Source organism: Ranitomeya variabilis, chromosome 1 (assembly GCF_051348905.1).
Source record: "Ranitomeya variabilis isolate aRanVar5 chromosome 1, aRanVar5.hap1, whole genome shotgun sequence".
NCBI classification, from domain to species: domain Eukaryota; kingdom Metazoa; phylum Chordata; class Amphibia; order Anura; family Dendrobatidae; genus Ranitomeya; species Ranitomeya variabilis.
Window position 1 is genome coordinate 1,140,823,928 of NC_135232.1, and position 14,996 is coordinate 1,140,838,923.

The following is a 14,996-nucleotide window of genomic DNA, read 5'->3' on the forward strand; positions in this document are numbered from 1 at the left end:
TAGAGCATGCTGAGATAACATGAGCTGAGTCACCACAGTAAAAGCACAACCCATTTTGCCGTCTATAATTTTGCCATTCACTTCTGGTCAGAATTCTATCACATTGCATAGGCTCAGGTGTCTGTTCAGAAGACACCGCCAAATGGTGCGCAGGTTTGCGCTCCCGCAAACGCCGATCAATCTGAATGGCCAGAGTCATTGACTCATTCAGACCTGCAGGCGTAGGGAACCCCACCATGACATTCTTAATGGTTTCAGAAAGACCTTTTCTGAAATTTGCAGCTAGGGCACACTCATTCCATTGAGTAAGCATCGACCATTTCCGAAATTTCTGGCAATACACCTCTGCTTCATCTTGCCCCTGAGAGAGGGCCAGCAAAGCTTTTTCAGCCTGGTTCTCAAGATTAGGTTCGTCATAGAGCAATCCAAGGGCCAGAAAAAATGCATCCACACTGAGCAATGCAGGATCCCCTGGCGCCAATGCGAAGGCCCAATCTTGAGGGTCGCCACGCAAGAAAGAAATAATAATTTTAACTTGTTGAACGGAATCACCAGAGGAACGAGGTTTCAAAGAAAGAAACAATTTGCAATTGTACTTAAAATTCAGGAACCTAGATCTATCTCCAGAAAACAACTCCGGAATAGGTATTCTAGGCTCTGACATAGGACTGTGAACAACAAAATCCTGAATACTTTGTACCCTTGCAGCAAGATGATCTAAACTGGAAGCCAAACTCTGGATATCCATGTCAGCAGCTGAACTCAGAGCCACACCAAGATTAAGAGGAGGAGAGAAGCTAGACACACAGCAGCTAAACACACGACAGCAAAAGGAAAAAAAAAATTTCTCAAGGCTTCTCTTCTCCTGCTTCTGCCATGCAATTAACACTTTATGGGCCGGCTGTACTGTTATGATCCTAGTGGCAAGGATCGCAAGTCTGACTAGCTAAGTAACTAAACAGATGACTAGCTCTGGGGAAGTGGTAACTGGATTGACCGCAACCTTATCCTATCCGCACACAACTATAGGTAGCCGTGGAACGTTACCTGGAAATCCTAGACATCTCTTCATGGCCTGAGAAACTGACTATTCCTAGAGGGAAAGTAAAGTCCTCACTTGCCTCAGAGAAATGACCCCAAAGATATAGAAAAGCCCCCACAAATATTAATGGTGAGTTAAGGGGAAAGCACAAACGCAGAGATGAAATAGATTTAGCAAATGAGGCCCGCTAACACTAGATAGCAGAAAATAGGAAGGGAACTGAGCGGTCAATAGAAAACCCTATACAAAATATCCATGCAGAGATTGCTCGAGCCCCCGCACCAACTAACGGTGCGGGGGAAGCAACTCCGTACCCCAGAGCTTACCAGCAGCAAGAAATCACATATTAGCAAGCTGGACTAAACTCATCATACACAGAAATCATATTGCAGACTGATGAGCAAAAAATAATCAAACAGAAACTTAGCTTCTCATGAAGAGACTGAAAACGAAGATAGTCAGGAGTAATCAGAGTAGCACTGAATACATCGACAGCCGGCAACAAGTGAAGGTGTAGCAGAGCTAAATCGGAACCTCCCTAGTGAATAATGAGGCAGCTGATCCAGCCACAGACCCGCAGGATAACAAACAAAGCCACCAGGGGGAGCCCAAAAACAAAACTCACACAATACCACCTGTGACCACAAGAGGGAGCCCTAAAACAGAGTTCACAACACTTCCCCTGACCTCAACCCTATAGAGAACCTTTGGAGTATCATCAAACAAAAGATCTATGAGGGTGGGAGGCAGTTCACATCAAAACAGCAGCTCTGGGAGGCTATTCTGACTTCATGCAAAGAAATACAAGCAGAAACTCTCCAAAAACTCACAAGTCCAATGGAGGCGAGAATTGTGAAGGTGATAACAAAGAAGGGTTCCTATGTTAACATGTAACTTGGCCTGTTAGGATGTTTTGGAGTTAAATAGCTTTTTTGTTCAGTGAATGTGACCTCCTAATGCTGCAAATTCCACAAATGAGCATTTTCAGTTCTTTATATCAAATGTTTAGAAATTCTACTGTGCCTAATAATTTGGAACAGTGCATTTTGAGTTTTTATTCATTTGGAGATTATACTGTTATCATTGGGAGGTTTCTTCAATAAAATTCAATGTATACTCTAACGGGTGATGACTTTTATTACACTGACTGTCATTTGCACCGACCATTTAGGAAAATCTGAGAAAAATGTCATTTGCATAATAATTTGGAACATAGTGTAATATGACACACTGAATATATGCACATGTGTGGATTTGAGTCTTTATGTGTGAAGTAACACATTAAAAAACACTTTTGTGTTTGAACTTTTTGGGTCACTGCCTATTCACTGCTTACAGTGCTACCGCTGCATCGGGCCTTCTTTTTTTAGTTAGTTTTTAAAGATGCACTCCTAATAATATTTTTATCTTCCCAATATATTGCAGACATCATATTATATATTATTGTTTACATACAATTTCTCATTTGGCTTTCTACCCAGCTATTTCTGCAGTTTTCAATTAGGTCTATGACATCCCATGTTTAAAAACGGACTAGCTGATTCATTCTAAGCATCATGCAAAAAATAGGTCAATTTTCACTGTATGTCTCATTAGTCACTGCAAAAGTTCCTGGCAGAGGGGAGGAGGGAGAATCTGGGTCAAAAGTTGGAGAAGGCAATGACTCAGGCAGGAAAAAAGAGACTTCCTGTAACTACATAGTGCAGAGAAAGAAGAATTAGCTGGGCAGAAAGGCAAAATAAGCAATTGTAATTACACAGTGCTGTATAATTTGATGATTGCAATATATTAAGCTAAAAACTAATAAGTGAGTGCTTCTTTAACTATTGAAACATTTAAATAACTCTTAGCAAAGACCAAACTACAATACTGATGACTAGGGTTGAGCGAAACGGGTCGTCCATTTTCAGAAGTCGCCTTACTTTTGGCTAAGTCGGGTTTCAAGAAACCCGACCCGACCCCTGTGTGTGGTCAGCCATGAGGTCGGCGATCTTCTGAATCTGGTATCGGAATTCCGATACCGAGTTCCGATATGTTTGCGATATCGGGAATCGGTATCGGAATCCATCTTTAAGTGTAAAATAAAGAATCAAAATAAAAAATATTGATATACTCACCCTCGGACGCGCCCTGGTACTAACTGGCAGCCTTCCTTCCTAAGAATGAGCGCGTGAATGACCTGCGGTGACGTCGCAGCGGTCACATGGGCGGTCACGACCAATCACAAGCCGCGACATCATCTAAGGTCCTTCACGCGCTCATTCTTAGGAAAGAAGGCTGCCAGAAAGAAGCAGGGCGCGTTCGAGGGTGAGTATATACCTAATAGGAATGTACTCACCCTCGGACGCTCCCTGCTTCTTTCCGGCAGCCTTCCTTCCTAAGAATGAGCGCGTGAAGGACCTTAGATGACGTCGCGGCTTGTGATTGGTCGCGACCGCCCTTGTGACCGCCGCGACGTCACCGCAGGTCATTCACGCGCTCATTCTTAGGAAGGAAGGCTGCCAGTTAGTACCGGGGCGCGTCCGAGGGTGAGTATATCAATATTTTTTATTTTGATTCTTTATTTTACACTTAAATATGGATCACAGGGCCTGAAGGAGAGTTTCCTCTCCTTCAGACCCTGGGAACCATAGTTGTTGTGAATTCTGTTTTTGGCTCCCTCTGGTGGCTACTGGTGGTACTGGCTTACTTTTGTCTTTTATTTCCAGTGCACCTGTTCCCATCAGGAATTGGGAGTTTCCTATTTAGTCTGGCTTTTCAGTAATTCTAGTGCCGGCAATCAATGTTACCAGAGTACCTCTGTTGCTTGCTACCTGCTCCAAGTCTGCAATTCAGCTAAGTTGAATCTTCTGCATTTTTTGTGTTTGTTTGTCCAGCACGCATTTATATACTCTTGCTGCTGGAAGCTCTAGTGATCTGAAATTACTACTCCGGTGTCATGAGTTGATATCGGAGTTAAAGTAATTTCAGGATGGCTTGTTAGGGTTTTGAGGTGACCGCGAAGTCCTCTTTTGTATTTTCTGCTATCTAGTCAGAGGGCCTCTCTTTGCTGAACCTATATTCATACTACGTATGTGTTTTCCTCTTACCTACCCGTTATTATATGTGGGGGGCTACTATCACTTTTGGGGTTTCCCTGGAGGCAAGCCAGGTCTGTGTATTCCTCTACCAGGGGTAGCTAGATCTCCGGCTGGTGCGAGACGTCTAGGGATAAAATGTAGGTACGCCCCCCAGCTACTATTAGTTGTGTGTTAGGTTCAGTATTGCGGTCATCTGAGATTCCATCATCCTAGAGCTAGTCCGTTTTTGCCTAAGTCCCTGCCATTGGGAATCATGACACATAGTATCCCATTGCACTGCATTGGGTTTCGTGTTTCGGCTGACCCCGACCCCAACTTTTTTATAGGATCGGCTGATTTCACTCGACCCGACTTTTGAGAAAGTCGGGTTTCGTGAAACCAGACCCGATCCTATAAAAATAAAAGTCGCTCAACCCTACTGATGACAAAGTAAATGTATAGCTAAACTATTAATCATCCAAAGCCCAGACTCTGTATGTTTTTCCTATTCATAAAAATAATGTTATGTGTTATACATAAAAATAATGCCTTTCTGGAAACAATAATAGAAAGGCAATTCTTAACACATAAATATGCTGTTGCACACATACAATGGCATGTAAACGTCTGTGCACCCCTGGTCAAAAATTACTGTTATTGTGAACAGTTAAGCAAGTTGAAGATGAAATGATCTCTAAAAGGCGTAAAGTTAAAGATGACACATTTCCTTTGTATTTTAGACAAATAAAATTATATTTTCACCTCTTGCATTTTAAAACTTGCAAAAAGTAAAATAGCATAATGTAAAAGTTTGGAAACTCTACACGGCTAGTACCTAGTAGCACCCCCTTTTTTAAGTATCACTGCTTGCAAATGCTTTTTATTGCCAGCCACAAGTCTTTCAGTTCTTGTTTGAGGGATTTTCACCCATTCTTCCTCTGAAAATGTTTCCAGTTACAGTTAAGTCCATATATATTTGGACAGAGACAACTTTTTTCTAATTTTGGTTATAGACAATACCACAATGAATTTTAAACAAAACAATTCAGATGCAGTTGAAGTTCAGACTTTCAGCTTTCATTTGAGGGTATCCACATTATAATTGGATGAAGGGTTTAGGAGTTTCAGCTCCTTAACATGTGCCACCCTGTTTTTAAAGGGATCAAAATTAATTGGACAATTGACTCCAGGGCTATTTCATGGACAGGTGTGGGCAATCCTTTTGTTATGTCATTTAAGTTATTCAATTAAGCAGATAAAAGGCCTGGTGTTGATTTGAGGTGTGGTGCTTGCATTTAGAAGGTTTTGCTATGAAGTAAACATGCGGTCAAAGGAGCTCTCTATGCAGGTGAAACAAGCCATCCTTAAGGTGCGAAAACAGAAAAAACCCATCCGAGAAATTGCTACAATATTAGAAGTGGAAAAATCTATAGTTTGGTACATCCTGAGAAAGAAAGAAAGCACTGGTGAACTCATCAATGCAAAAAGACCTGGGAACCCAAGGAAGACAACAGTGGTGGTTGATCGCAGAATAATCTCCATGGTGAATAGAAACCCCTTCACAACAGCCAATCAAGTGAACAACACTCTCCAGGAGGTCGGCGTATCAATACCCAAATCTACCATAAAGAGAAGACTGCATGAAAGTAAATACAGAGGGTTCACTGCACGGTGCAAGCCACTCATAAGCATCAAGAAGAAAAAGGCTAAAAACATCTAAAAAAGCCAGCACAGTTCTGGAAGAACATTCTTTGGCCAGATGAAACCAAGACTAACCTCTACCAGAATGATCAAAAGAGAAAGTATGGGGAAGGTGTGGTACAGCTCATGATCCAAAGCATACCACGTCATCTGTAACACCCGGCGGAGGCAGTGTGATGGATTGGGCATGCATGGCTGCCAGTGGCCCTGGGTCACTAGTGTTTATTGATGAGGTGACACAGGAATGAATTCTGAGGTATTCAGAGCCATACTGTGTGCTCAGATCCAGCCAAATGCCGCCAAACTGATTGGTCGTCGTTTCATACTACAGATGGACAATAACCCAAAATATAAAGCCAAAGCAACCCAGGAGTTTATTAAAGCAAAGAAGTCGAATATTCTTGAATGGCCAAGTCAGTCACCTGATCTCAACCCAATTGAGCAGCATTTCACTTGTTAAAGACTAAACTTCAGACAGAAAGGCCCACAAACAAACAGCAACTGAAAACCACCGCAGTGAAGGCCTGGCAGAGCATCAAAAAGGAGGAAACACAGTGTCAGGTGAGGTCCATGAGGTCAAGACTTCAGGCCGTCATTGCCAACAAAGGGTTTTCAACCAAGTACTAGAAATGAACATTTTATTTAACCCTCCGTCAGGAACAATATTTGCACTAATGTGCCTGTCATGTGCAGGCTAGAAAAATGCCTAGAATATCTAATTTTCTCAATTTCAGTGATCTAAAAGACCTTCATAGGGATGTAGTAAAAGAGACTACACATTATCAGGTGCAAAACAAACCCATTTGCTCAACATAAAAGTAATAACTTTGATATACACAAATTTCAAAACTCCCACCAAATAGCCCCCAATGATATCAAGTAACGGTTATTAAAAAGAGAAAATTTTGGCACAAAAACATTTTCTAGGCACCTAGAATAATATTACACACATAATTAATCTGAATTAGATCCTGAAGGTTCCCCAGAAAAAACACATTTGCAAAGCAAAGTGCAAGAATTGCAATCCATTTTTGCATGTGTCAGGCAGATTGCATGATGACATTTGAGGCATTCATAATTAGAAAGCCTTCTGTTCCCGCTTTCCATGGTGCAGGTGGTGCATCTCCTTCTTTTGGGAGGTGGTACAGGTGTTGGATTTTCAGTATCAATATCTGGGCTGAATCTTTTGAGCCTAACTTGAAGGCCAGAGGGGATACCGATGGTTTTCATACTTCTCCTGCGTAGCTCTCCAAGCATTAGTTCATGGGCCAATTTTTTCAGGTACAATCGTCTACGGAGTGGTTCAAGCTGATTTTCAAGGTAAATGATTTGTGAATTTAAACCACCCAAATTTAGCATAGCGAAAAATATGACCATTGGCCAGCGCTTGGTGTTTCTGCTGACGCTGAAAGTTGAGCACATCTGATCAGCTGTATCAACACCCCCTTTGGTTTCATTATAAAATGTAATAATCTCTGGTTTTTGTTGTGCTTCAGATTTAGGATCGACGGCATCATCATTTTGAAGCGTTGAGAGAAGAAGTACATTTTTTTATTGCGTGGAACATAGGAACCTAAAACCTTTCCATCATGGAATGCAAACATACTGCTGTACTGTTTTCTCCCTGTCACAGTAACAAGCTGTGGCGGCAATTCTTTTTTATTTTTTCTTACAGTTCCGACATATGAAAGCTTCTGCCTTTTTAGATAATCAATTAGATCACAATTTGAAAACCAATTATCAGCAGTTATATTGCGACCTGATCCAAATAAGAGCTCAGACATTCTTTTCACAACATCAGTGGGTTTGTTGCTGACACAGTAAGGACCATCTGGCTGTTTTCCAGCATAAATTTCAATGTTGTATGTGTAGGTCTTACTGGCATTAACAAGGGCATACATTTTTATTCCGTTTTTGCTAGGTTTTGATGGTATGTATTGACGAAATGTGCATCTGCCACGAAAACCAGGGAGCATTTCGTCAATTGTGACATTTGCTCCAGGGCGATAGTTTATCTTACAGTTTTCCACAAATTTTTGGAATACATCGTGAATTGTTACATAGTTACATAGTTATTAAGGTTGAAGGAAGACTTTAAGTCCATCTAGTTCAACCCATAGCCTAACCTAACATGCCCTAACATGTTGATCCAGAGGAAGGCAAAAAAAACCTATGTGGCAAAGAGTAAGCTGTGGGGAAAAAATTCCTTCCTGACTCCACATGCGGCAATCAGACTAGTTCCCTGGATCAACGCCCTATCAAGGAATCTAGTGTATATACCCTGTAACATTATACTTTTCCAGAAAGGTATCCAGTCCCCTCTTAAATTTAATTAATGAATCACTCATTACAACATCATACGGCAGAGAGTTCCATAGTCTCACTGCTCTTACAGTAAAGAATCCGCGTCTGTTATTATGCTTAAACCTTCTTTCCTCCAGACGTAGAGGATGCCCCCTTGTCCCTGTCTCAGGTCTATGATTAAAAAGATCATCAGAAAGGTCTTTGTACTGTCCCCTCATGTATTTATACATTAAAATAAGATCACCCCTTAGTTTTCGTTTTTCCAAACTAAATAGCCCCAAGTGTAATAACCTATCTTGGTATTGCAGACCCCCCAGTCCTCTAATAACCTTGGTCGCTCTTCTTTGCACCCGCTCTAGTTCAGCTATGTCTTTCTTATACACCGGAGACCAGAACTGTGCACAGTATTCTAAGTGTGGTCGCACTAGTGACTTGTATAGAGGTAAAATTATGTTCTCCTCATGAGCATCTATGCCTCTTTTAATGCATCCCATTATTTTATTTGCCTTTGTAGCAGCTGCCTGACACTGGCCACTGAATATAAGTTTGTCATCCACCCATACACCCAGGTCTTTTTCATTGACGGTTTTACCCAGAGTTTTAGAATTAAGCACATAGTTATACATCTTATTACTTCTACCCAAGTGCATGACCTTACATTTATCCCCATTAAAGCTCATTTGCCATTTATCAGCCCAAGCTTCTAGACATAACAAGGCTAAATTTTTCAATTCCATCACTTTTTATACCCCAAAGTTCCTCCAAACTTTGCCGATTTGCCCTATAAGCTCCTGCAAGGTATAATAATCCAAAAAATGCACGCAGTTCGATTTCATCCGTGGGCTTCAGGATTCTGTCACAGATGAACTTGTGCTTTATATTGTCTATATATTGATTAGTGTATATGACAATAGAGTCCAGGATGTCATCTGTGAAGAAAGTATTCCAGCATTCAGCTGCAGTTTTTGCATTACGTGCTGTTCCCATAACTGCAAGAAGGTGAGTGATAATGTTATGAGGTTCCATAAGTTTTTTTATGGGTGGATTCTTGTTCCATTTGTTTTTTTTATCTTTTCCCATATAATAAGATTCTATATCTTCTTCCTCCTCCTTATCGCTGTCACCATCTTGCTCTGTTTCAGAATTTAGTTCACAGACTTCCACCTCATCATGCGAGTCAATCTCACTTTCTTCACAATCCTCATTCATTCATTGTGGGGTCTGCATCATCATCATCATCATCATCATCATCATCATCATCATCATCATCATCATCTAACAGCATGTTTCTCACTTCCTCAACATGATGGGGTTTTGAAAGATCATACATTTTCTTCTCCATTTGAGAAGATAATCTGAAGCAAGAGAGAGAATATGCATTAGGGAGCAATGTGCCTGAGAAGCACGCTTTCATTTGTAATAAAATCTGCCTTATGTATATGAAATATCCACAAACCTTTCTCTATCCATTCATAAAACAAGCTAAATAAACAATAGTAATGACTAAAAACTTTACATACCAACCTTATAAAGTGTGATGTGTTCAGGACCAATGAGCCTGAGAAGCCAGCACAGCTATATCTTCCTTCCTGAAGCTCTGCAGACCAACTGTGGTATCAGGTTTCACACAGCAGCTAGAGCCAGGAGACTATCTAGAGGGAGGGGGTTTCCTGAAAATCTGGTGAGAAGGGAGAAATGAAAGTAGAAGAGCTGCGCCTGTCAGATCCATTGTTCCTGACGGAGGGTTAAAATTATTTAATATGTCCAATTACTTTTGGTCCCTTTAAAAACAGGGTGGCACATGTTAAGTAGCTGAAACTCCTAAACCCTTCGTCCAATTTTAATTTGGATACCCTCAAATGAAAGCTGAAAGTCTGAACTTCAACTGCATCTGAATTGTTTTGTTTAAAATTCATTGTGGTAATGTCTATAAGCAAAATTAGAAAAATGTTGTCTCTGTGCAAATATATATGGACTTTGAGATTCCTGGATTGTCTTCCATCCTCTGCTATTTTAAAGGCTAGCCTCGAAAAAAGAAAGTCTCAAGGTGTGGAAGGGGTTAAAAGACAAAGAAAAAATGACATTCATTACTTAGTAATATAACAATGAAAAATAATTACATCTAAATTTTTCCAAACTATCCTGTCACTATACATCATCAGCTGATTTCCTTTAGGTGATGCAATGACTTTTCCAACAAAAAGTGAACACATGTTTCCATCGGGGACATCTGCAAAATTAATGATGTGATAGATTGAAGTCATTTCTCCTTTCTCATTAAAATTAACATCTTCTCCTAAAGGATCTGTAAATTGCAGTCTTCTAAGATACTAGGAGAATGAACAACATGGTAATTTGCAAAACATCATTTGCATAACAGAACAGGTCAGTAGTAATGTTACATAAAAAAGGCAAAAGCATAACAGTGTCTTATCAAAGTAGTAAAGATAAAACAAAAGGGTGGGCATGCTCACTTTATAGGTTTGTGATACAGAAGCACTAGAGTATAGAATATTGGAGAAATATACCTATGTGCCAAGGGCTACCGAAGTATCCTGCACAGCGGATAGAAGGACAAGTCACATTGAAGTCAAGAAATTCTAATTTAATGTCAATGCATTTCGGAGTCACTCTGACTTCTTATTCAGGACAACCTTCAGGACATCCTCTTGAAGAAGGAGTCGGAGTGACTCTGAAATGTGTTGACATTAAACCATCTTCTCAGCGAGGCTTGTCATTCAATCAGCAGCGCAGAATACTTTCATCTTCCTTTACACAAATGTAGCAATGTTGTATCATACTTTTATAGTAGTTTGAATTGATAATTCTATACTGTGGGCCAGAGTAGCGGTATTGATGGTCCCATTTCTAATAAAGGAACACTCTGAACCTCTTCCGACAAGCCTACTGTTAGGGCTAACGGAACGCACCAAATAATATAGAGGAAGATATTAGGTGTGTTCCCAGCCCGGGGTCCACCATGCAGAGATGGTACCTGCTACTGAGTAATGGCGGAGGGACACTTGCTCACATGTGGGTTAGACTTCACCCAGTGTGAATATTAGAAAAACTCTGTTGCTTCATGGAGCTGCCATAATACGCTGCGCCCTGTTAAAAGTCACAGGGTGCAGCTGCAAGACACTAGTGGGATCCCTAAGAATCACCCCCACTAATCTGGTGATTGCACTCGCTCTGACCCTCGGTGGCTTTTGAGCCCGCACCTGAGGATGCTCCGAGTCAGATGCAGAGTCCAAGCGGGAATTCCCAACCTACACTGACAGGCTGTCAGGAAAGCGCACTGATTGCACACGGTGATGTTTAAGTGGGCACTGCAAAAGGCACTATAACGTGTGCTAGGTGTGCAGGTAGCGCGCGTGTCCAGTCTCCCGTGACGTCACGGCTTGTGATTGGTCACGTCGCCCATGTGATTGCGACGCGACCAATCACAAAGCCGGAATGTAATTTTAAAATCCTGAAGGACCTAAAATTACGTCACGGCTTGCTGTGATTGGTCGCTTCGCGGCCACATGGGCGGCACGCGACCAATCAGAAGCCGTGACGTCACGGAAGGAAGGAAAAGCGCGTATTTTAAGTAAAGAACGCTGCCGGTTCCCTCGGTGAGGTCCAGGCTGCGTCGGACAGGTGAGTATAGCAATATTTTTTATTTCAATTCTTTCTTTTACACATTAATGTTGTTTTGATACCGATACCCGATACCACAAAAGTATCGGATCTCGGTATCGGAATTCCGATACAGCAAATATCGGCCGATACCCGATACTTGCGGTATCGGAATGCTCAACACTACTCGTGACATATTATATTTTTTGATAGTGGTAAAACTTCTTCGATATGACTTGTGAAAAAAATGGAAATTTGGTGAAAATTGTGAAAATTTGGCAATTTTCCAAATTTTAGTTTTTATGCCCTGAAAATAGAGAGTTATATCACATAATATAGTTAATAAACAACATTTCCCACATGTCTGCTTTACATCAGCACAATTTTGGAAAAAATTTACTTCAGGTCCAATTTGTTTTATTTTTCCACAGTAACATGAGAAATTGAACCCCAAACGTTGTTTTGCACTTTGTTCTGAGTATGCTGATACCCCATATGTGGGGGTAAACCACTGTTTGGGCGCATGGCAGAGCTCTGAAGGGAAGGAGCGCCATTTGACTTTTCAATGCAAAATTGACTGGAATTGAGATGGGACGCCATGTCGCATTTGGAGAGCCCCTGATGTGCCTAAACATTGAAACCCCCCACAAGTGACACCATTTTGGAATTAGACACCCTAAGGAACTTATCTAGGTGTTTGGTGAGCACTTTTACCCATCAAGTGCTTCACAGAAGTTTATAATGTAGAGCCATAAAAATAAAAAAAAAATTTCCACAAAAAATTTTTTTTTACCACCAGTTTTGCATTTTCCCAAGCTTATCAGAAGAAATTGGACCTCAAAAGTTGTTGTCCAATTTGTCCTGAGTACGCATATACCCCACATGTGGGGGGAACCACCGTTTGGGTGCACGGCAGAGCTCGGAATGGAATGAACGTCGTTTGGAATGCAGACTTAGATGGATTGGTCGGCAGTGGTCACGTGGTGTTTGCAGAGCCCCTGATGCAACTAAACAGTAGAAACCCCCCACAAGTGACCCCATATTGGAAAATAGACCCCCCAAGGAACTTATCTAGATATGTTGTGAGTAGTAATGAGCGAACGTGCTCGCCACTACTCATTACTCTCCCAAGTATCAGTGTACTCAGTGTATTCGGCGAGCACCGAGCATTTCCGGGATTATTTGGCGGTAACTGGTGTCTCCACCCAGCATTTTTGGTGGCCTTTAGAGACCCAATCATGCTGCAGGGATTGTCTGCCAGGCCATGAAATGCAACAACCATCTTTGTTGTGGTCGTGCAGTGATTGGCTTGGCCATACAGCATCATCCCGAGTATAAGAGACCTGGCGCCGCCCTGCTCGCTGCATTCTGCTCCTGTTTCAGCGAGAGCAGGGAGAGCTGCTGCCGAGATAGGGTCAGAATCGTGATTTTTAGAGTTAGTGTAGGTCTGCAACTCTTACATCCACAACTCCTGAGAAACCAACAGTCCTTTTTAGGGCTAATTTGTGGGTACCGATATTGCAGCGCTAGGTAGGCAGGGCACAGCATATCTACATCAGTGCAAGGCATGCAGGCACTGTATGTGAGTACATAGCTTCCACTGCATCCCTCCCAAAGCTCCATAACTGTCTGCTGCTGCTGCAGCTTCTTTACTATATATCTAGTTGCAAATTGTTTTTTTCCCAAAAATGAATCCCCCCCAAAAAATATACAGTCTGTTCTGTCAGACAGAGGCCTGCTTAAAAATCATAGTTTTTCAAGCATACGTAGCATAGTTGTGTGCGCTAGCCTCGTTCTACTATTTTTTTACTAAATTCACAGAAAAAGGCCTCATATATCTGTAAGTTTGGCGATTTTAGGACGTTTTGCCACTGTTTTTCCTGTCTGTTACTCTAATTTTATACAGCACTATTTGGCATTTAAAAAAAAAAAAAACAGGCCACATACAGTATTTGGCAGTGTGGTATTTCCATGACAGCCCTCATATATCTGCGTGTTCCAAGTTTGGCCATTGTAGGCCAGTTTTCCACTTTTTTCCTGTCTGTTACTCTATATACAGCTCTATTTTGCATTTAAAAAAATGCAGGCCACATATTTGGCAGTGTGTTATCGCTGTCAGACGTCTAATGTATTTGTGGCCTACAAATTGTGGAAATTCAGGCCTACATTCAGCTTTATTTATTGTCTGTTACCTTAGTTCGGTACACTATTTTAGTTTAAAAATAAAAAAATACAAGCCACATATCGAACAGTGTGGTATCTTGTTAAAAATACTTCTCTTTCCAGTTGTTATGGCTGCTTCATGACTGTCATAAATGCTTCAACTACTACAACCACCACCATCATCTTCTGCCTAGAGGCAGTCACTGCGCACATAGAAAGTCTGAGGACCAGAGTGTGAACGCTTGGGCGGTGTTGTACTCTGTCTCTGTATTACGAAGGTGTGTGCTCCTGCCAATAGAAGCGGTACTGCCAGAAAGTGAGGAGCCATGTTCACAGTGACCGCCAGAGAGCGAGGCACCGTGCGTTCTATGACCGTGAGTACAGAGCACGTTCGCAGTAGAGAGAGACAATTCATGCTCTGTGTTCAGCTTTGCAAAACAATAATGAAAAGGCACAGAGAAATGACAGAGGATGTTGTTACGGTCAGCAAGGTACTCCCTCAGCATTTTCCCAAACAAAGCACTCCTTGTGAGAGTCCCCCACGCCTCAGGGCCAGGGCGATAGGTGGGTCTGAGAAAACTCTCCCCAAACTTTGTCAGTGTTTCACTGCCTCTGCTGGATTGGAGTTGTGTCTCTCTCACCTGTACTCCTTACTTGGCCAAAGAACTGAGATATCTTCTGCCAGCATTTTCAGATGGGAATTTTTTAAATAATTCAGCAAGAAGGGTCCTATGGTCCTCCAGCATTGTAGAACACCTGTCTGCCACTGGAATAAGAGATATAAAGTTCTCCTTGTAGCATGGGTCTAGAAATGTCACCAATCAGAATTGCCTGTCACCGAAAATTTTGAGAACGCTAGGGTGACGGGAAAGGCAGCGTAACATAAACTCATCCATGCGTGCAAGACTGCTAACAGTCGATACTTCTGTGTCATCACCAAGAGGACAACTGACCATGGGCTCTCCTCCTCCCTGTCTTCATGCCTCCACGACTTTTGACAAACCTCAGTAATATCATTGTAAATACATCATTGTAAGTACATTCCCCTGTAGTTTTTTTCTCCCCCACCTCATTGTATATTGTAAGCTGTCACGAACAGGGTAGTT

At 41.7% G+C, this 14,996-nt stretch overlaps 1 protein-coding gene across 1 annotated transcript in view; it reads right to left on the reverse strand.

The window, feature by feature from the left end:
* Positions 1–7,703, reverse strand: part of LOC143800681 (vomeronasal type-2 receptor 26-like) — a 58,084-nt gene extending 50,381 nt beyond the window's left edge. The window contains exon 1 of the mRNA XM_077281204.1: positions 7,476–7,703. Coding sequence (XP_077137319.1) covers positions 7,476–7,703 — 228 coding nt within the window. The remainder of the gene's footprint in view (positions 1–7,475) is intronic.
* Positions 7,704–14,996: the final 7,293 nt, after the last annotated feature.